The 21384-nt window shown below is 40.8% G+C and overlaps 2 protein-coding genes across 10 annotated transcripts in view; one reads left to right on the plus strand and one right to left on the minus strand.

Annotated features, from left to right (window-relative positions):
- Positions 1–2675: 2675 nt before the first annotated feature.
- LOC119483629 (cysteine/serine-rich nuclear protein 3-like) lies at positions 2676–10549 on the plus strand. The gene is given in 6 exon segments (XM_037761897.1): positions 2676–3119; positions 6485–6655; positions 7026–7282; positions 7795–7980; positions 7982–8107; positions 9002–10549. Coding segments are annotated over 5 exon segments (1755 nt in total). The 5' UTR covers positions 2676–3119; positions 6485–6507; the 3' UTR covers positions 10040–10549.
- A 5785-nt stretch (positions 10550–16334) lies between these two features.
- The window catches only part of scn1lab (sodium channel, voltage-gated, type I like, alpha b), a 40451-nt gene continuing 35401 nt past the window's right edge, over positions 16335–21384 (minus strand). For 6 of the 9 annotated variants that reach the window (XM_037761888.1, XM_037761887.1, XM_037761889.1 and 3 more), the window contains 3 exons: positions 21117–21221; positions 20443–20713; positions 16335–20363 (listed from right to left, as the gene is read on the minus strand). In XM_037761888.1, the coding sequence (XP_037617816.1) occupies positions 19180–20363; positions 20443–20713; positions 21117–21221 (1560 nt within the window). In that variant the 3' untranslated portion in view covers positions 16335–19179. The remainder of the gene's footprint in view (positions 20364–20442; positions 20714–21116; positions 21222–21384) is intronic. The other 3 variants (XM_037761893.1, XM_037761891.1, XM_037761894.1) reach the window with 1 other exon arrangement.

Genomic DNA, 21384 nt, shown 5'->3' on the forward strand with positions numbered 1-21384 from the left:
AGGACATTTTACTCCACGCTCTGGTAGTTTCATCCAACGGCAAACATCACTCAGACAGCTTCAGTACTTTTTAATTACCCTTTCAGCTAATAAATGCAGAGAGAGGAGAATAATCAGCTGTTGCAGACCTTAACGCACTGCAAATAATGTTCCACCTGACAGATATGTTTCAAACAATCATATTTTGGACTCTTCTATATTATCATAACAACTAGGATTATTATGAATATTTCCTTAAGTGGTATCTCCCATGAATGCACCAATTAAAAGTACTATTTAATTTTAGTAGGTCACAAAGCTGTAAAACTAATTGAAGATGCTTCTTGCGAGTCCCTATTATTTTTTCCCCCACTTCGTCTGTGCTGCGATCGAAAAAGAAAATGTCTTCGTGAAAGATGAATCATTTTAACACACTCTCTCTCTCTGTGTGTGTGTACAGTACATACAAACTCAAGGCTAAGGCTCTTGGTAGCTTTATTTCTGATATTTTTCAGCCGAGCACGACTATAATGGGAAGGCAGAACATCCAGGGTCTGGTATTGCTATAGCAACAATGTTTATGGGCTCTTGGGTGGGGGTTGGGTGGTTTTTCTGAATGAAATATATTCATAGTAATGTTCCGTAGCACTATATATATATAAAATAGCAAGTGTTGCCATTTGTAGTGACTGATTTAGATTAGACAGACAGTTTTTTTCTAGACTAATGCTGTGTCTCAGGTCGGATATTTCCATTAGTACACTCCCATGTACACTATGTAGGCTACTTACTTGCGTAGTGCATGAATTTAGACAGAGTAGTGTTGTTTTAAATCGAAATGACGATCGGAACATTTGACCGAAGTGAAGCCAATGTTGAAGTGCCTTAAACTTGCATTCTTTACTTATTTCAATATTTTGACTTAGTATTTTGACTTAGTATCTTAATATTTTGACTTAGTATTTTGACTTAGTATCTTAGTATTTTGACTTAGTTTCTAAATATTTTGACTTAGTATCTCATTATTTGACTTATTATCTAATTATTTTGACTTATTATCTCATTATAATGACTTAGTATCTCATTATTTTGACTTATTATCTCATTATAATGACTTAGTATCTCATTATTTTGACTTATTATCTCATTATAATGACTTAGTATCTCATTATTTTGACTTAGTATCTCATTATAATGACTTAGTATCTCAATATTTTGACTTAGTATCTCATTATTTTGACTTCCTATCTCATTATTTTGACATAGTATCTCAATATTTTGACTTAGTATCTCATTATTTTGACTAAGTAACTCAATATTTTGACTTAGTATCTCATTATTTTGACTAAGTATCTCAATATTTTGACTTAGTAACTCAATATTTTGACTTAGTATCTCATAATTTTGACTTCCTATCTCATTATTTTGACATAGTATCTCATTATTTTGACTTAGTATCTCAATATTTTGACTTAGTATCTCAATATTTTGACTTAGTAACTCAATATTTTGACTTAGTATCTCAATATTTTGACTAAGTATCTCATTATTTTGACTTAGTACCTCAATATTTTGACTTAGTTTCTAAATATTTTGACTTAGTATCTCATTATTTTGACTTAGTATCTAAATATTTTGACTTAGTTTCTAAATATTTTGACTTAGTATCTCATTAATTTTGACTTAGTATCTAAATATTTTGACTTAGTTTCTAAATATTTTGACTTAGTATCTCATTATAATTGACTTAGGTATCTCAATTATTTTGACTTAGTGTCTCATTATTTTGACTTAGTATCTCATTATTTTGACTTAGTATCTCATTATTTTGACTTAGTATCTCATTATAATGACTTAGTATCTCATTATAATGACTTAGTATCTCATTATAATGACTTAGTATCTCATTATTTTGACTTAGTACCTCAATATTTTGACTTAGTTTCTAAATATTTTGACTTAGTATCTCATTATTTTGACTTAGTATCTAAATATTTTGACTTAGTTTCTAAATATTTTGACTTAGTATCTCATTAATTTTGACTTAGTATCTAAATATTTTGACTTAGTTTCTAAATATTTTGACTTAGTATCTCATTATAATGACTTGGTATCTCATTATTTTGACTTAGTGTCTCATTATTTTGACTTAGTATCTCATTATTTTGACTTAGTATCTCATTATTTTGACTTAGTATCTCATTATAATGACTTAGTATCTCATTATAATGACTTGGTATCTCATTATTTTGACTTAGTATCTCATTATAATGACTTAGTATCTCATTATAATGACTTAGTATCTCATTATAATGACTTAGTATCTCATTATTTTGACGTAGTATCTCATTATAATGACTTACAAGATCATTCTTTTTTATCACAGCGGTGGAAATGGGCTTCTATAGAAAAGAACATAACAAAGCAAAAAAGTGTTACATTTGCATCATAAATACCCCGCAAAGTAATAAAGTGGAGTGGGAAAAAACTACATCCCCTGTGACGTCAGGCGGAGAAATTTCCACTTATTTGTTCTAATTTTAGGAAGTATTTCTTATACATTTCAGTCAATAATTCTCCTAAAGACTGTGGAAAAGAGGTACTTCACATCGCAGAATCTACACTTTTCCACCCCCACCCCATCGCATCCACCACCACATCCACTACCCCCCCTCCCACCTCCCCTTCCTCTCTGTGATCTCGAAGGGCTTGCTTCACCTCAGTCAAGCTCCAGCGCTCCAGCCGGCAGCAGCATCGAGCTAACAAGTCTTTGTGAGGAGAGAGAGAGAGAGAGAGAGAGGGAGAAAGAGGAAGAGGGGGTGCAGAGCAGGAGAGAATCAGACAGTGCGAGCATAGGATGAGGGTGCAGAGGGAGAACGCATAAGATAGTGACAGAGGCAGAGATGTTCAGTGTTGCACAATAGTGCCAGAGGCTGCTGGAAAAAGAGAGAAAGAGAGAGAGAGAGAGAGAAGGAGAGAGAGAGAGAGAGAGAGAGAGAGAGAGAAAGCAGGCATCATGGCAGCGCTCACTGCATCATCACGACACATGGGGATGTTTGGCTGCTGCTGGTGAGCACTGTGTGATGCAGAGGAGAGAGTCGAGGACTTCCTGGAAACCAAAGGCGAGCCGAGGAAAACAGGTCAGTGGCGGTCAAAGAGACTCACAGGAAGCACATACTGAGAGGTTTCATCACGTCACAGGGTGATGCTGATTTACATTTGTCAATAAGAATTCCCCTGTTAGGTGTTTGGGGATGTGGACATGCATGGGGAGTACGCATGCAGACACGTGAGCAGGCTTGTACATGTGTGTGTGTGTAGTAGTGTGTGTGTGTGTGTGTGTGCAGGTTCGGTGCTCTAAATGGCACCGGTTAACCAGGGACTTTTAGGTTAAAGAGGCACAGGAAACTCTCCTGGAGCCAAGAAAAACTGCAACACCTTCTGTGTGACATCAAATACATAGAGAGATTCTACATAGTGTCTCTTCTACTACACACCTTTCTGGTTTTACAGTTTTTTCCTGAAAAGCAGTGAGCTGCATTATAGGACTGAATACCAAGGAGGCTGCAGTTAAAGATAACTAGGAGAAATAGTAAAAAAAGAAGGGAAGAATTTAAAAAAAAATTAGGTATGGAAATGAAGATAAGGCGGTAAAGGACATGGCCCAGAGTATTGCAGTATAAGAGGAAGGAGACAAAGCCCAGAGAGGAAAAGCTTGGCCCAGCATTCGCCTCTGCTGCATATGATGTAATCCTCTACCAGTCCAAGCAGTCGCCTCAACAGTTTTTACAAATTTGAAATTTAAGTATTGACAAAGTGCTAGCCGATTAGCCTGTTATCAGGCTATTAGATTAGCATTATCAGTCGCTGTAAGCCCCATAGATGTGGGTTAGTAGGGGCCTACTACACCCACTAGTAGGTTTTATCATCTATTCACATGGCAGATCACTGAAAGAAGGTATAAAAGAACACGACAGCGACCGTAGTAATTATGACAGGAACAGAAGCGGAAGTCAGGCGCTGTAGTATAGACAGCATGAACTCCATATGGGTTGGAAGTCGGGGGCAATGGATGGGTGTTTTTCCCTAAACGTAACTGGGTTTTTTTTTGCCTAAATCTAAAGAAGTTGTAGTTTTATTGCCTGAACCTAAAGAAGTTGTAGTTTTTTTGCGTAAACCTAAAGAAGTTGTAGTTGTGTTGCCTACACCTAAAGAAGTTGTAGTTTTGTTGCCTACACCTAAAGAAGTTGTAGTTTTTTTTGCCTACACCTAAAGAAGTTGTAGTTTTATTGCCTGAACCTAAAGAAGTTGTAGTTTTTTTGCCTACACCTAAAGAAGTTGTAGTTTTGTTGCCTACACCTAAAGAAGTTGTAGTTTTTTTTGCCTAAACCTAAAGAAGTTGTAGTTTTGTTGCCTACACCTAAAGAAGTTATAGTTTTGTTGCCTACACCTAAAGAAGTTGTAGTTTTTTTTGCCTAAACCTAAAGAAGTTGTAGTTTTGTTACCTAAACCTAAAGAAGTTGTAGTTTTTTTGCCTACACCTAAAGAAGTTGTAGTTTTGCTGCCTACACCTAAAGAAGTTGTAGGTTTTTTTGCCTACACCTAAAGAAGTTGTAGTTTTTCTTTGCCTAAACCTAAAGAAGTTGTAGTTTTTGTGCCTAAACCTAAATAAGTTGTATTTTTATTGCCTAGACCTGAAAAATCCCTTTGTTTGTGTTCGATGTGTTGCTTTTAAGTTTCAGTTTCACTTTTACAACGTAGTAGGCCTTATATATATATATATGGTGCTTATAGTGACTGATAACGGCTATTTAATGGCCTGATAATAGTCGAATCAGGTGCCTAAAGTCACACTTCCCATTATCAGCAGTGCTTCTGAAGCGTGGGAGAACTTAACATGTATGCAAATCCTCTCTTATCAGAAGTGTAACCGTACTTTCAATTTTCCACAAAAGCAACCAAAACAAAATATCAGTTAATCAAAATCTTAATGAGTGCAACACTTCATTTGACATGAGTCATTCTCTACTTTTGAAGCATCACAACGTTTGGCAAGGTCACCTAACAGCACCTAACAGCACATAATGTTGCCAAGTTTTGCAGAAAGCATCGTAAATTTACCCAGATTTCCAACAAATTACATGTGTTTGAGCTCAATTTAGCAGTAGTTTTTAAAAATGTGTTATGTTTTACATTTCGTACATAACAGCACAATATAAAATCAGATACTTCACTAGTAATTTCACCTCCTGTCAGCCGCTTTGCAAGTTCAATGCAAAGGTTTGTATATAGATGAAATGGGCTTAGAACAAAAGAGTACTTCGGAACATTGTAAAAACCACAATGCAACCTGATTGCATTGATTTAATTTCTAAGTAATATTTTTGGGAAATCCTTTTTGTCACCACATCAAGGTTTTTCTTTCTAAATTAGGCACATTAAGTTCACTTTTGTGGCTAAACAGTTTATAATATATGAGCACTTCAGAAGGCACTTCTCTTAAATTTTTTTTTACCTACTTATTCAGTAAGACATTGGCTGGGTGATTCGATGGTGGATTCTCCTGATTAAAAAGGCAGAGGACAGAATAAATAAGATGTTTAGGTGGAGTAAATTCCACAGTTTTCCATGTGCTAGAGAGTTTTTTCTACAGGAATAAGTTTTGTTGTAATGTACTATAATGTAATTAAAGGGTTAAACATAATGATTTGTTAAAGGACCATACCAGGTCTTTTGCATGTTTTATTTAGCCCTTTTACTATAAATCACATATACTTTACTGCCAAACATTTTCTTAAACATACCATAGTTTTTTTTTTGATTTTCAAAATATATTTTCAAAAACAAAATTAAACCTGCGATAACTCTGTTTTTTGTCCCCTTTGGCGCAAGAAGCAATTTGTGAATGCAACACTGACATGCTTTTTATGCTTTACATGGCAAATAGTTTCCCATTTACACATCCAGCAGTAACAGAGCAACATTATCATTTATTTGGAGTCGTGTTTCTGTACACCTGATGAATATAAGTTCAATATTCACACTCTTTTACCTCTGTTTTGTTCTCCACCAACATCTATTATTACTAGAAATTTGATGACTTTAGACCCGATTTGAAAAAATCTAAAAAGATTTGCAACTCGACTTGGTCTTTATAAAGTGTGCCACGAATCAATTAATTTCCCCTTCATTTCCTAAATTAACTAACGTTAACGCTAGTTCAGTCGCACTTGTTTTAACAAACTTGTTTTAAACAAATAAATCCAAATTTGACAAAGCATTCATGATTTTTGTAAATTGAATATATTATTACTCGGCTGTTAAAATGGCATTACATTTGGTGAAGAACGCATTATGAGTTGTTTAGGACTCAGAACTCAAAGTTTAGGACTTGACTCGGGACTTGTCAGTCTTGACTTGGGACTTGTGTGCAAAGACTTGAGACTTAATTGTGACTTGCAAAATAATGACTCACCCATGATCTTTACCCTTGTCCTTTGCGCAGGTGCGACCAGTGGGAGGAGCAACATGATGAGTGGGATCCTGAAGAGGAAGCTTGAGGAGGGCCCGTCCCCTTATCTGTCACTGCAGGGGTCTGATGATGAGGTCTCCTGCAGCGACAGCGGCAACAGCAGTGATAGTCTCAACCATCCCGTCCCGTCTGGGCTGTTGGACAGTAAGATCACATTACTAAACTGCTAAAGATAGTATGTTTTGGTACAATGGGAAGCTATCTCAATTCTAGCACCCAACAACACAGCAAGATGATGTGTAACTTTAGCACACTGCTAGTGTTCGCCTCCAGTCTTTCCTTGTCCAGCTAACACCGTGATGTAATCATGACGTCAACACAAAAAGGGTCTATATACAATATACTGTATGTTGCCACTGAGTCACATATTACGTAGATTTCACATTAAATTCTACGCTGATGACACACAGCTGTATAACACCAAGAGAGCCAGTGACACCGTTAATATAACCAAATTCTTGTCATGGCTGTCAGAAATTAAGAGCTGACTTAGTTTCTTTTTTTCTAATCTCAGCCACTCTCCAGCAGCAGTCAAAGCGACTGCGGGGCCGCAATGTGCACTTTGAGAGCGTGACGGTCTACTACTTCAACCGTCGGCAGGGCTTCACCAGCGTGCCCACGCAGGGTGGCAGCACGTTGGGGATGTCACCGCGTCACAGCGGGGTGAAGCGCTTCACCCTCAGGGAGTTTGCCATGGAGCAGAAACGGAGCCACCGGGTCATGCTTAGGGATCATCTCAAAGAGGAGAAACTCAATGCCATCAAACTCAAAGTCAGTGGGACGACTCAATAAAGCCACATTTACATGAAGTGTAGTGGAATTTTTAGATCTTCCGCCACAGCTTTATCCATAGGCTGTAGGTCCTTAAAGGATTGTTTTTTGTTCAAATATTAAAATTACTAGCCGTTACTAACATGTATTAAAGTAAGTGAGGACATTAATAATGTAAACAGCACTTTAACTAGGACTTTGAGATGGAGAAACTGTTCAAAATTGGGCAGAATCAACTATACAGAGAAGGTGCAACCTTTGTGTCTCAGATAAAGAAAACATGGTTACTGTAGGGATCATTTGGAGATTTTTATGTATGCCTAGTGGTGGGAATGGTCGTTATTCACATGTTTTAAAGTAAGTGAGGGCATTAATAATATACATTCTGCATATTATGTAGCCAATCTTCAGCTGAAAGTGTTTCTCCTATATAATTATCCTGAGGGTCTAAATGTATGTGTAGGCGAACATTTATGTGAATCTTAATTGAACTTACTTTTCCTGTCCTCCAGCTGACTAAGAATGGCACCGTGTCATCCGTGGAGGCGGACACCCTCACGCTGGATGACATCTCTGAAGATGACCTGGATGTGGACAACACAGAGGTGGACGATTACTTCTTCCTCCAGCCGCTGACTACCCGGAGGCGCCGGACCCTTCTCCGAGCCTCGGGGGTCCGACGCATCGACGTGGAGGAGAAAGCACGATCTGCGTTCCCTGCGCATGTCCCGAGAGGAGTGTGGGTGCCGCTGCCGGGGGATATGCGACCCGGAGACCTGTGCTTGCAGCCTGGCCGGCATTAAGTGCCAGGTAAATGGAACTGTGGTGAGGCCCATCTATAATACTAAAGTGTTGATGTCTGTCTTTGCAGTAGAACTTATTTAAAGTTAATCGTTTTTGCTAAGAAATCAGTATATATTGGCCTATCCTTGGAGGGTTTTAAAATGTATGTTCTTCTTTGGTCAATATTGTAATTAACGAAAGTACGAAGATTAGGTTTTACTTATTCTTCCGCAGTGACAGGTTCCCTATATTAGTGTTCTCCAGGGAGCGTGAACTTTTGGTTATGATAATTTGATCGGTAAATTATCTGGGGGGCATGACGCCAACGCCAAGGGTTATGGCGCCAACGCCAAGGGGCGGTATGTGACAAGTTGGGATGAGAACATATTGAAATAACATGAACTAAAAGTAATGTCTAACTTTAGCAAGCTAGATCTTAATGGAAGCTTGTTAGCCTAGCATGATAGCTTACACTTTTTGAGTGGAAAGCAAACTTGGCAGCACTACTGGGTCCTGCAGGGATGAGGTATTTTTGTAGCCCAACCAGGAAGTAAGCATTGCTGGTTCCCTCGAGAAAAAGCCATATAAATAAATAAATAAACCATTAAATGTACCAAAATAATATGAAATTAATAAAATGGCGGCATTAATTAATACTTAAAATGTGACATAAAAGTATATTTCTGTTGTAAATTTTTTTTCATCTATGTACCTTTGTATTAATTCCTATCTATCTGCTAATTTTCCCTTAATCCATGGAAATCAATGGAATTTGAGTTAAGATTTTCAGGGTATTTTGTACATGAAGTTCTCCTGCAATAAGGTGTGTAATTATATACATATAACACCCACAGTGGATTCTGCAGTGTCTCCTCGAGCATGACCAGCTCTGATTCACCACTGTTCCATTCATTTTTTTTTTTTTTTTGTCCTCAGGTGGACCGAATGTCCTTCCCTTGCGGCTGCACCAAAGACGGCTGCAGCAACAACACGGGACGCCTGGAGTTCAACCCGGTCCGGGTGCGCACCCACTTCCTGCACACCATCATGAAGCTGGAGCTGGAGAAGAGCCGCGAGCAGCAGCAGCAGCAGCAACAGCAGCAGCCGGAGCAGCAGCTTGTAACCAATGGCAACGGTTACCATGGCGACTCCTCCTTGGTCCAGCAGCAGCAGCAGCAGCCGAACCTGCAGTTCCCATTGATGAGTGGTGCGCCGCCGCACATTCCCATCATGCACCTCCAGAACACAGGCGATTCACGTCTAGATGAAGAGGAGGAAGAGGAGGAAGAAGAGGAGGAGGACGATGATGAGGAGGATGATGAAGCGTATGAGGAAGATGAGGATGGCAGCAGTGTTTGCAGCGGGCTGTCGGACTGCAGCACACACAGCTTGGACACAATGGACCCCGAGGAGCAGGAAGAAGATGAAGAGGACGAGGAGGATGAAGAGGATGATGATGGGGAGGAAGATGATGAAGAGGAGGAAGATTGGGATTGCTCGTTGCACGGAACGGGTCCGCCGCCCTACTCGGTTCCACTTCCCTCTGTGCTGAGTTACTCTAACAACACTCTCATGAGCCTCAGTAACCCGTTCCACAACAATCCCCCCATGCAGCACTATCAACCAGACGCCGTCGCCCCCACGCTCCCCACAGTAGAGACCGCATTAGAGTCGGAAATAAACCCCAAACTCCACCGCCAAACAGAGCAGCAGAGCCGCTTCCCCGGCCCCACACAGTCCCTGACGCTCCAAACTCGCTCACATGTGGTCACCCGTGAGAGCGACGCTGCCCCCGCCGGTGCAGCCGACGAACAGCCGCTCACGACAGACCTCCAGAACAATCCAGACCACCATGACTCACAGACTGAGGCTTCAGAGGAGAAAATAATGGAGCCGATAAAAGAGCAACCAGGACTGCAAAAGCAGGCAGACGCCGGTCAAATCACAAACACGTCACGCTCAGAGATGCTTTAGAGAGGAGATCATTTGGAAAATCTTTATTCAAGAATTGTGCCCTTCAACCATCAGTTTGATTTATTCTTGATAAGTGCACTTCCAAAGAGTGTATGAATGCAGATTTTGACACTCAGAGAGCTGATTTTAACTCAATTTGTCTCTAAACCTTTCTAAGATTGTAGGTTTAGACTGTTAAATAAAATATAAAATGGTCATTTCCAAGCTCAATATAACTAGGGATGCACCGAACCGACTTTTTCAGTCCCGATAGCGATCACCTGGGCTTTCGGTATTGGTTGATACCGAGTGCCAATCCAATACCAGTGTTTAATTAATAAGCCGTATGCTTCACTTTGTGGAAGTGACTGGGATCACTCTTCTATGTGTAAGGCCTGACTTAAAAATCGCTTTCCTAACTTCCATACATCAATCCATTATCTGTAACCGCTTATCCTATTCAGGGTCGCAGGGGAGCTGGAGCCGATCCTAGCTGACATTGAGCGAAGGCGGGGTACACCCTGGATGGGTCGCCAGACTATCACAGGGCTGACACAAAGAGACAGACAACCATTAACGCTCACATTCACACCTACGGGACATTTAGAGTCAACAATTAACCTAACCTGCATGTCTTTGGACTGTGGGCGGCAACAGGAGCACCCGGAGTAAACCCACGCCAACATGGGGAGAACATGCAAACTCCACACACAGGGCCCCAAGCCGTGTCAAAACTTAAACAGGAAGTGAAATTCCAGTATATACAGTATACTGTATAGTATATATACATAGAAATGAATAAAATAGATCAGCCCCATTGTCACGATATTCAATCCAGGTATTTGAGTCAGTATCGGCCCGATAGCCGATCCGTTATCGGTATCGATGCATCCCTAAATAAAACAGTGTTTCTGTATGTTACTTGTAACTATATGGTGTATAATTTATGCCCTTATAAAGTCTTTGACAGCATGTTTCCTGGTTGTGATCGGCATCTATGACGAATCCAGATTTTGAGGTGCTCGTATTGTTTCACTATTCTCCATCGTGCTGGTGTCTCATCGTTGCTGCTAGTCGTTCTTAAATGCCTGTCTGTAAAGCATGTGATCAGTTTACCTACGATGTTTCAAGGCTTAACACAAACTGTAAAATGATAAACGATGTCACTGGCAAAACACTGGCATTTATATGAATTACTTCCGATGCATAAAACTGTTTTAATTCATGCTTAAGGTCTTTTTTTGTTTCTTTTTGTGCTCACATTTTAGCCTCGCTGGTGGTCTTTAGTCCATTTTGTATATTATATATAAATATTTTCATATTAATAATGGAACATATGACTAATTGTATTTGAAAGGAGTCACTAGTAGTGATGTACTAGTGAGTGCAGGCCTTTACTAAGGCCATGCCCTATCTCGCAATGTTAACGAAAGGGAAATATAATTAGCGTATCAGCCCACGTGATTTGGATCCGCTACAAAATGTAATGGGTTCTTCCTTGGCCTATGCTTCATCCTTCCACCAAGTTTCATAAAAATCGGGGTAGTAGTTTTTCCGCAATCATGCTGACAAACAGACAAATGGAGCGTTTTAGCATCTTTTAGCTAATTGTTTTGGTTTTACGTCCTGCAACTCAAATGTTTTGGTTCACTCACAGAGCTCTCATAGAGCTTTTTGGTGAAAAAGTTCTGAATAACCTACTGTACACTACCGGTCCGTCACCAAACGACAGACTAGCAAGCAACTAGTTGGTGAACATAGCGGAGCATTTAGCGGCTAAAGAGCCAGCTATTTTTCTCAGGAGTTAAAACGGAGCTAAATGGAGACTGAATATTGGACTTACATACATCAAGTGGACAGAGACATGTCTCTAACGGAATGCTAATGTTGCTCCGTGTCTGCTGGATGTGTAAAAAGGCCATGTTTGCTACTGTGTTAGCCGCGTCTACTTAAACTGTGATTCTAGGTCAGTATTGTGGTTGAGTAAGTTATAATGTACAGCGAGCCGGTCATTGTTGTGAAATAAACCCCGACAATGACTGGCTAGCTGTACATTATCCCGCTTATTACACAGCTACTTACTTAATAAATCAATAATTTGACACAAAAACGGTCCGCCAGAGTCCGACATCAGAACAGCGCACATAGCAACGGTCTGTTAAACATAGCAACGGTCTCCTATTGCGAAATAACAGACGAGTATTCAACAAAGCCATGTAATAAATATAGTGAATATTAATATCAGCATGTTAGCATTGCCATTGTGTGCATTTTAACATGCTGACATTAGCATTTAGCTAGGGCCGCCAGTATGGTGGATTCTTAATGTTGTTTAATCGTACAGAAGAAAAGCAATCTTCTCACAGTTAACATGTAAACTATGCTTTAATGTGAACGTGTCAAAACGCTGCCAACGAAGTATCATGAATTAAAGAACATAACGACGAATCATGACCTTATAATAAAATTCTGTTTCATATATTCTGCCTAAAACACACCATTTTGTCTGTGCGTGTTATTTATCATTTTACAGTAATGTGAACAATGTGATAAAACTGCACTTTTTTCAGTTTTCAGATCAGTTAAAGGGGACCTATTATGCTTTTTCCCTGTTCCCGAACTGCCTGAAACACCTTGCTTCAAGTCCAACCTTTTCATTTGTGACGTGGTGATGTCACCAAGTAACACATTTGCATAATACCTGCCTAGTGGTAGTAGTGAGAAAAATAAAGTGTTTTTTGAACATTATAGCAGTAAACATATTCTAGTAGTAACCTAAAATACAAATATGAACCTGAAATTAAGCATAATAGGTCCTCTTTAAGGCTTGTGTCAGCAATTGACTTTGTCTCTCAATAACTGCCAAAACTGGGGGCCAATTATAATTCATGTTCTTTTAAAAGCAACTGTACAATTCCATGAGTGTGTGTGAATAAAAACTTTAAACATCCATCTCAGTTTAAAGGTGGTTAATTAATTGTGTTGGTGGTTGGTTTTTACTCTTGTTAAAAAAAAAAAGATAAGATAAAATACGACAAGACAAGACAAGATAAGATAAATAAAATAAGATTAAAAAAAAAAGATAAAACAAAATGAGATAAGAAAAGATAAAACTAAATCAAATAAAATGAGATAAGATAAGATCAAATAAAATTAAAATAAGAAGATAAAATAAATTAAAATAAGATGAGAAAAATAAAATAAGATAAAAATAAAACAAAATAAAAATAATATAAGTTAAAACAAAATAAGATAAAAATAAGGTAAGATCAAATATAATGAATAAGATAAGATAAAATAAAATAAGATAAGATAAGATAAAATAAAATAAGATAAGATGAGATAAAATAATATAAAATAAGAAAAAATAAAATAAAATAAAAATATGATAAGATCATATGAAATAAGATGAGATAAGATAAGATAAAATAAAATAAGATAAAATAAAATAAAATAAGATAAGGTAAGATAAGATAAAATAAGATAAGGTAAGATAAGATTAAATAAACCAAGACAAGATAAGATGAGATAAGATGCTGATAAATAAAACACTAATTTCTTGATCAGGATAGACTAAATCCACTCACACTGTGAACGTCTTAGAGTAATCTATTTTCCTACTATTCTAGTTTTCTACCAGCAGATGGCGTCTGTTGCTTAACAACTGACTCCATCCTGCTGGCCAGTGACATCCTCTCCAACATGAAGGGGTTAAACCATTGTTTCTGACGTCAGTAAATCTGTTGATTACATGTTTCCTGCCTCAGGACAGTCTGTGACATCGGAACATCTGTCCTGTGTCGGCAAACAAGCATCATTTCAATCAGTATTTTCCTCTGTGCATACAAGAGGACATTTAGACGTCACACCTGTGGCTTTCAAGTTATCTGCTGTGTCACCTTGCTGTCTTAAGGTGTGCGTCCACTGTGTTGGGGGGGTTGGAACGCCCTGCTTGCTTTTAGCCAGCAAGGTATTGTGGGTAAGCAAAGCTCAGAGACGCTGCTGATCAATCACAGTAAGGGGAGCTGTAATGTGCTCCCAGTTTGAATTAGTTGCGCCCTTACAGCCTCTAGAGAGCGCTGCTGAGCTGACAGCGCTGTGTTTTGGGTGAGGCTGAGATCAGACAAGGGCAGGAGGAGGAAGCCCCGTGTTCTCACCTCATTGGCCAGCCTATTCATGTATAGAAATATTCTCATGGCTCGTTGCATAACCACACAACTGCAGCAGGTGCTGGGCACAATAGTGATCCTCCAGCAACCGACATGCACACTGGATTTCATTAGGAACCCAAGGTCATCACTTGACCGCCCCCTTTTCCTTATGTAATCAAACCGGTAAGGTGTGCGTCCACTGTGTTGGGGGGGTTGGAACGCCCTGCTTGCTTTTAGCCAGCAAGGTATTGTGGGTAAGCAAAGCTCAGAGACGCTGCTGATCAATCACAGTAAGGGGAGCTGTAATGTTAGGTTGCTAGGCAACAGGATGGGAGAAGCAAAAAAAGCGTTTGTAGGGGTGGATGCTGCTGGGTGGGCGGGTGGTGGTAGTCTCAGCTTTTCACCTCAGTCTCCCTCCAGTCTATCCCAACACCTCCTTCTCCTTCAACTACAGTCTTATTGTTGATTCTAAACACTAAGTGACGTGTGACTGTGTTGTCTTGAACACTAAATATGTTTAATATTAAATATATTGTTAAAAATGCACCAACAGCAACAGGGTCAGAGATTCAAAGTCCGGCTTACGGCCCTTCTGTGTGGAGTTTGCATGTTCTCCTGGTGTTCGCGTGGGTTTACTCCGGGTGCTCCGGTTTCCCCCCACAGTCCAAAGACATGCAGTTTAATTGTGGACTCTAAATTGCATGACAGGATAAGTGGCAACAGATAATGGATGGATGGATGTATTTGAGCTTGAAGGTTTATTGTTCGACAAAAAAAAAAAAATTCTAACTCAAGGTCCACTTACTATTTTTCTTCTCGGCCTTTCAGTTGCAAATTGTGGCATCCATCAGCGAACGAAGGTCAGTCGCTCAGTTGTCAGGATCAGCTTGTAGCTCTAGTCATGTGATGATAGATGGTCATATGGGATGATGAAGGACAGGAGATGTGGCTGAAAGCTCCACCATGTCCTCTGAAAGAAATCTAGAAAGTAAAGCTTGAGTTAAAGGAACAGTGTGTAACATAGCAGAAATGGAATATAATATTCATAACTATGTTTTCATTAGCGTATAATCACCTGAAACTAAGAATCGTTGTGTTTTCGTTAGGTTAGCATGAGCCCTTCATATCTACATAGGGAGCGGGTCCTCTTCACGGAGTCCGCCATGTTTCTACAGTAGCCCAGAACGACAAACCAAACATTAGAGAGAACTTTTCACGTTTTTATGTTACCTGAAGGCCACCGTAGTTCTCGGACAGGCTTGTGAAACTGCGGTAACGTGAGCCGCAGAGTGTAAAACCGCGGCACTGCCAGCCGCCGTCTGACTTCCGTTGCTCCTAAAGTAGTGTTATAATGGTAAGGATGGCCTCTGAGCGAGGGGTTTCGAACTTTGCGTCTCACTTTACCAGTCTTGGAAAGGGAGGCGTGAGCGGAGGGGTACTCGGTTGGTTGCACTCTGCAACCACATCACTACACACCGCAAAATCCTACACACTGCACCTTTAATATATTTTTTTTTGCCAGCCTACAGTACAATTTCACGATCAAGCTCAATTTGTGTTTATGAGTTTTAATCCCATCTGTGGATGATTAGCATGTGTTTAAACGTTAATAAAAGTTTTATATTAGATATTATTAGATGTGTTAATAAACACTTAAAGGTGCAGTGTGTAGGATTTGGCGGCATCTAGCGGTGTGGTTGCAGATTGCAACCAACTGAAACTTGAAAATGGCCGACTCTAGAGCCAGTGTTTGGTTTGTGCGTCCTGGGCTACTGTAGAAACATGGCGGCCGGCTCCATGAAGAGGACCCGCTCCCTATGTAGATATAACTCATACCATCTTGAATAGCCTCCCCTCCTTCCATCACGTCTCCAGCAACATGACCGCCCAATGAATTCATCCTGCATGCAAAATATGCTTCCCAAAATACGTTTTATTTTGGAAATCTAGATTTCGTGTTTCGTTGCCACATCTTTGGTTATAACAAAAAAAAAAAAAAATGTCACTTGTCACATTTTTGCAAATCGATACATAGTTAAAGTGTTAACATGTACTTGAACCACATGAATGAATCCTGTCCAACCAGGTCCAGATCACAGAGTGGACACAAGAGAAACCTTTTGAACCATCGAAACAACGGAAAAGGAAATGGAGAGAAAAAAGCATTTACAAAAAATATGTCCTTTATTCTTTTGGCTTTGAAATTATATTACCATATGAGCGGACAGTAGTCACTTCTTGCATGCAGTTCACTAAAACACTACAAGCGCAATGAGAGATGGCTACTGATTGCTTCATGGTGTCTATCTACAGATATGGGGGGACCGTCGTGTGTTACAGTGCAGAAAAGAAAAAGTTCTAGAAAAAAATCTGGAAAAAAATGCACTCATATCTACAGTAAAAATGTTATTTATAATCGGAACGAAAGCAACCCGCAGACCCACACTCGCTCACGTAAAGAGATTACATTCTCCCGTTCTTACAAACACACACACACACTTATATGAGTGACCGCCACACGTGGAATTACATAGCAGTGGGGATAAAAAGTGCTCTTACATCAAAATGTAAGTGTGATGCATACTGTGGGCCCAGATAGCTATATTATTTACAAACCAAAACCACTACATTAAAACCACTCGCTTCTCAATTTAAACAACATACAAACATTTGTGATATTGTAACGGGATATATTGATCTAGAGCAGTTAGAAAGATTCTCCTTTTTAAGTATATGTTTTTTCTTTACAAGAGCTCCGGGAGGAGAAAAGGGGGGGAAACAAATGTGTTGGGAGGAGACACTGCAATACGACAGCGGAGGAACGAGGAGATGCGAGTGTCACCTTAAAGGAATAGTTGTGACGTTTGCGGGAATTCCTTTGCTTTTTTTGCCAAGAGGTAGACGAGAAGATTGATACCATTCTCGTGTCTGTCCATTAGTTAACTGTGGAGCTACAGCCGGGATTAGCTGGTTTTAGCATGTGGTATCAGGGGGGAAACAGCTAGCCTGGTTCACTCCAACTAGAGTTAAAAATACTACTGAAAGAGCTACATTTTGTGAGAAGAAGAAGAATGCAACATACCTTTTTCACAGCAGACATGTTGACTTGTCATGACATTTCGTGGCTCAGTACCAGGACCATGGAACTAGCTCACCTGAATGCAATGCAGTCGTTAGCTTCCTTCCTGTAATGACATGCCAAAATGTCTGCTGTGAAAAAAAGGAAGCCTTTAATCACAGCAGCTCATCTCTGTATCCGTACACAGCGTCAGTAATCCTACGGCACAACCTGTGTGTGTTTTACATGTTTAAGAATCCCGGTAACACGGCAACTTGTCGCTTTTGTACATTTCAGTTTATTTAAATGCGGAACATTCAAATTTTGGTCTGTATGTTTTAGCGTCAAAATGGTCATTTCCCAAGCCCTTCTAAAAACTTCTTTCCCACGTGACCTGACCTGATATACATGTATGGGATAATGTACAGCGAGTTGGTCATTGTTGTGAAAGAAACCTCGACAGGGCGATGCCGCACCGTGGATCCCGACGGAGGAGTTTCTTTCACAACGACCCACTAGCTGTACATTATCCTTACATACAGAATACTTACTTAAGAAATCAACTATTTGACAGAAAAACGATAAATATAGATATATCCATTGGGTGTGTATTACCTGCAGTAACTTGGCCGTTCTTTCAGTTAAGCAATGTACTGCCGTGGACGCTCTGAAAGTCACACAATAACACAAACAAACTAACCGATCGATGCAGCGGTAGACCAGCAACTTTAGAATTTGAAAGGACAGATATGAGCATGGTATCGATCTTCTCATCTTAAGGTCTTTACACACCTTTTTTTTTTTTTTTTGGTCCAATTAATTTGCACTTCAATATATTTTTTCGAACTGTTGTTTTAGTCATGAGTACTTTGACACAGAACAATTTCGGAACGAGATCGATTTTCTGAGCTTTCGCACCGCGAATAAAGGCATCAACCAATCACATTGTGCGGAACACGGAAAACAAGATCACAGAGGCTCCGTAGTCTGCACCAAGACGGCAAACTTTCAACCTTGATGGACCAGATCCACTCCTTCCGTTCTCACCTTTCACAATAAATGCCCATGACGTATAATATTCACGGGCGAGTATTTTGCATTTTCGTGTTTATCCATCACGCCCCCGGTGTGTAAAGGCCTTAACTCGTTGGATAATAGCAACTTTCCCAAAACGTCAAACAATTTCTTGAAACGTGTCCACTCCTTGCATACATTCAGCTTCTCTGTACTCAGAGACTTGTGTGTTTTCTATTGAGACAGGGGGAGATGGCAGCCCAGATAGGAGCACAATACAGATTTCAACAGTCACTGATGGCACATCAGTGAACACAATGTGTTTGTCCATTGCATTTCAGCGGTGCGCTTTTTGTTTCAGCTTCGTATATACTGTGTGAACCGAGAGCTTCGGATGCTTGTCGTGTAGTTTTCCAGCATTGACTTTGTCTGCCCTTGGTGATTTTTACAACAGTGAAAGCAGTGGACACATTCTCACAATAATAATAATAAAACCAAAAAAGTAGAAAACATTCCTTCTCATAAAAAAAAAGAGCAAAAAGAAAAAAATGCAGAGTATTTTTTTAAGTGATACAGCGATCGTTAAATTCAAGACACTGGATTTATAGTAGTAGCAGCAGCACTAGCTACAGACAACTTAACGGTACACTCAAGTGTGTCAGATAGTAACAACAACCAATAGGAAAATCACAAGCGTTTTGCAGAGAGGCTTTCCCGTGTTCCGGTCGATCTCTGGCAGTGTCTGCTGGATCATTTGTTTCCACCTCTGAGAAGACTCCACGTATTCACATATGACAGAACCACACTCCCGTTTCAGGCCTACCTGGTGTAGCGTTCCTCAACTCTTAACACACAAGCGTACATCTATCTACCCCCATTAGAAGCTGTAAACAAATTTCCCTCATGTCTCTGATGCATTTTGTTCCTATTTAAAAAGTCTATTTCTTTCTGTCTTTCCCTTTGTTTTCCTTTTCCCTATTTTCTTTCTCGTATTTGTCCTTGTCCGATTTCGTCACGCTGTTGTAGGACGGCGGGGAGGCCGTGGAGGGCGTCATGTCCGTTTTGTCCGACGTGGACTTCTCGTTGAACTTGCTGATGACCATGACGTCCTTGTCGGGGTCGCGGATGCCCTCCTTCAGCTTCTCCTTGTAGAGCGCTGAGGCCTTCTTCATCGCCAGGCGGATCAGGTAGCGCCGGAAGGCCCTCTGGATGATCACCGCCGCCATGTCCTCCTGTTTGCGGCGGAGCGTGGTGGTGATGGGCTCGTAAGACACCTTGGACGGGTTGGACGCCATGAAGCGCTCCTCCATCTGCCCGCGCAACACGTCCATCTCGCCGCTCTCGCCCAGCACCCGCTTGGTGAAGGCGAACAGGATGTCGAGGCAGTGGATGCGCTCGCCGCTCACCATCGGCAGGTCCATGGAGATGAGCTGGAGCATGTTGGGCTTGGGAATGCGCAGCGGCGGATCTAGAGCGTCCGCGAAGTCCGAGAGCTTGCTGTACACCATGAACTGCGTGGCGTCGGGGTCGAAGCGCTCCCACACTTCGTAGAACATCTCGAAGTCGTCCTCGCTCAGCGGCTCGGCGCTCTCCTCCGTGGCCACGCTGAAGTTCTCCAGGATGACGGCGATGTACATGTTGACCACGATGAGGAAGCAGATGATGATGTAGCTGACGAAGAAGAAGATGCCCACCGACGGGTTGCCGCAGTTGCCTTTGTAGTTGTTGCCCGGGTGCTCCAACTTGCTGTCGCAGTCGGGCTCGCGCTTGTTGAGTATTGGCGCGAGCAGACCGTCCCAACCGCCCGACGTGGTGATCTGGAACAAACAGATCATGCTGTTCCCGAACGTCTCGAAGTTGAACATGTCGTCGATCCCCGCTTCCCGCTTGACGTAGGCAAAGTTGGACATGCCGAAGATGGCGTAGATGAACATGACCAAGAAGAGAAGGAGTCCGATGTTGAACAAAGCGGGGAGCGACATCATCAAGGCAAAGAGGAGCGTCCGGATGCCTTTGGCACCTTTGATAAGGCGGAGGATGCGTCCTATCCTGGCAAGGCGGATCACTCGGAACAGCGTCGGGGACACAAAGTACTTCTCGATAACTTCCGATAAAAACATCCCTGCAAAAGCAAAAAGAACATTCAGAACACAAGTTTACTCACAACCCAGCGGAAAGCTGCGACCTCAACACCTCCTTACCTACGATGGACAGGATCACCACCACAAAGTCAAATATATTCCAACCGATGGTGAAGTAATAGTGACGCAGAGAGATCATCTTGAGCATGCACTCCCCGGTGAAGAGCACGATGAAGACCAGGTTGATCCGGTAGAGGATTTTGTCCATGTCCTCCGTCTGGTCGTCCGTCTCCACCATCATGGTCACCATGTTAAGGCAGATGAGGATCATGATCACGATGTCGAAGGCTTGCTTCGTGATGCAGTCGAACACGCAGCCTTGAAATGCATTCTGGGGGGTAGAGGAGGACAAGGGGTCATTTTTACGCCTCTAATTAGTAGTCTGTTAGTAAGAACTAACAGTCAGCAGAGGTGCCCAAAATGTTCCCTTGTATTGTGTTGTTAAGATGCAAATTGGTACTAGGATCCCAAATTCCCCTAATTGAATATTATTTTAGCATTAACATACCCACCTGCTGAATACAATTGGGTTAATTTCCAGTCATACCCAATTTATGGATTCCTAAGACTGTTTGGTTACCCCAGTATGCAGAAATATTACCAATGGATTCCTTAAGTTTTGTAGTTTCAACTCTAAAACCGAGCCTGATACAGCCTTTGAAAGACAGTAAAATTAGAATCCCGCGGGCCTTTTAATTCGAACTACTTTGTGCAGCCCCGAGTTAGAGTCTTACTGCTGGCCGAGGTATAGGTTTCTGTGGTTTCTTGGAGCCCAGCTTCTTCATGGCGTTGTAGTATTTCTTCTGCTCTTCCGTCATGAAGATGTCCTGACCTCCAAAGTAAAGGGAGCACAAAACACAACTTGGTTATTACCACATAGAAGAATATCTTTCTTATACATTTTTAGAGAGCAATGTGAACAACAGAGCAACCATATGTCCTACAAATATCTTCACAGATGATATAAAAGTATTGTCAGAGGAAGCAGGAAGTGCTAGGTTC

Source organism: Sebastes umbrosus, chromosome 24 (genome assembly GCF_015220745.1).
Source record: "Sebastes umbrosus isolate fSebUmb1 chromosome 24, fSebUmb1.pri, whole genome shotgun sequence".
Classification (NCBI taxonomy): Eukaryota; Metazoa; Chordata; class Actinopteri; order Perciformes; family Sebastidae; genus Sebastes; species Sebastes umbrosus.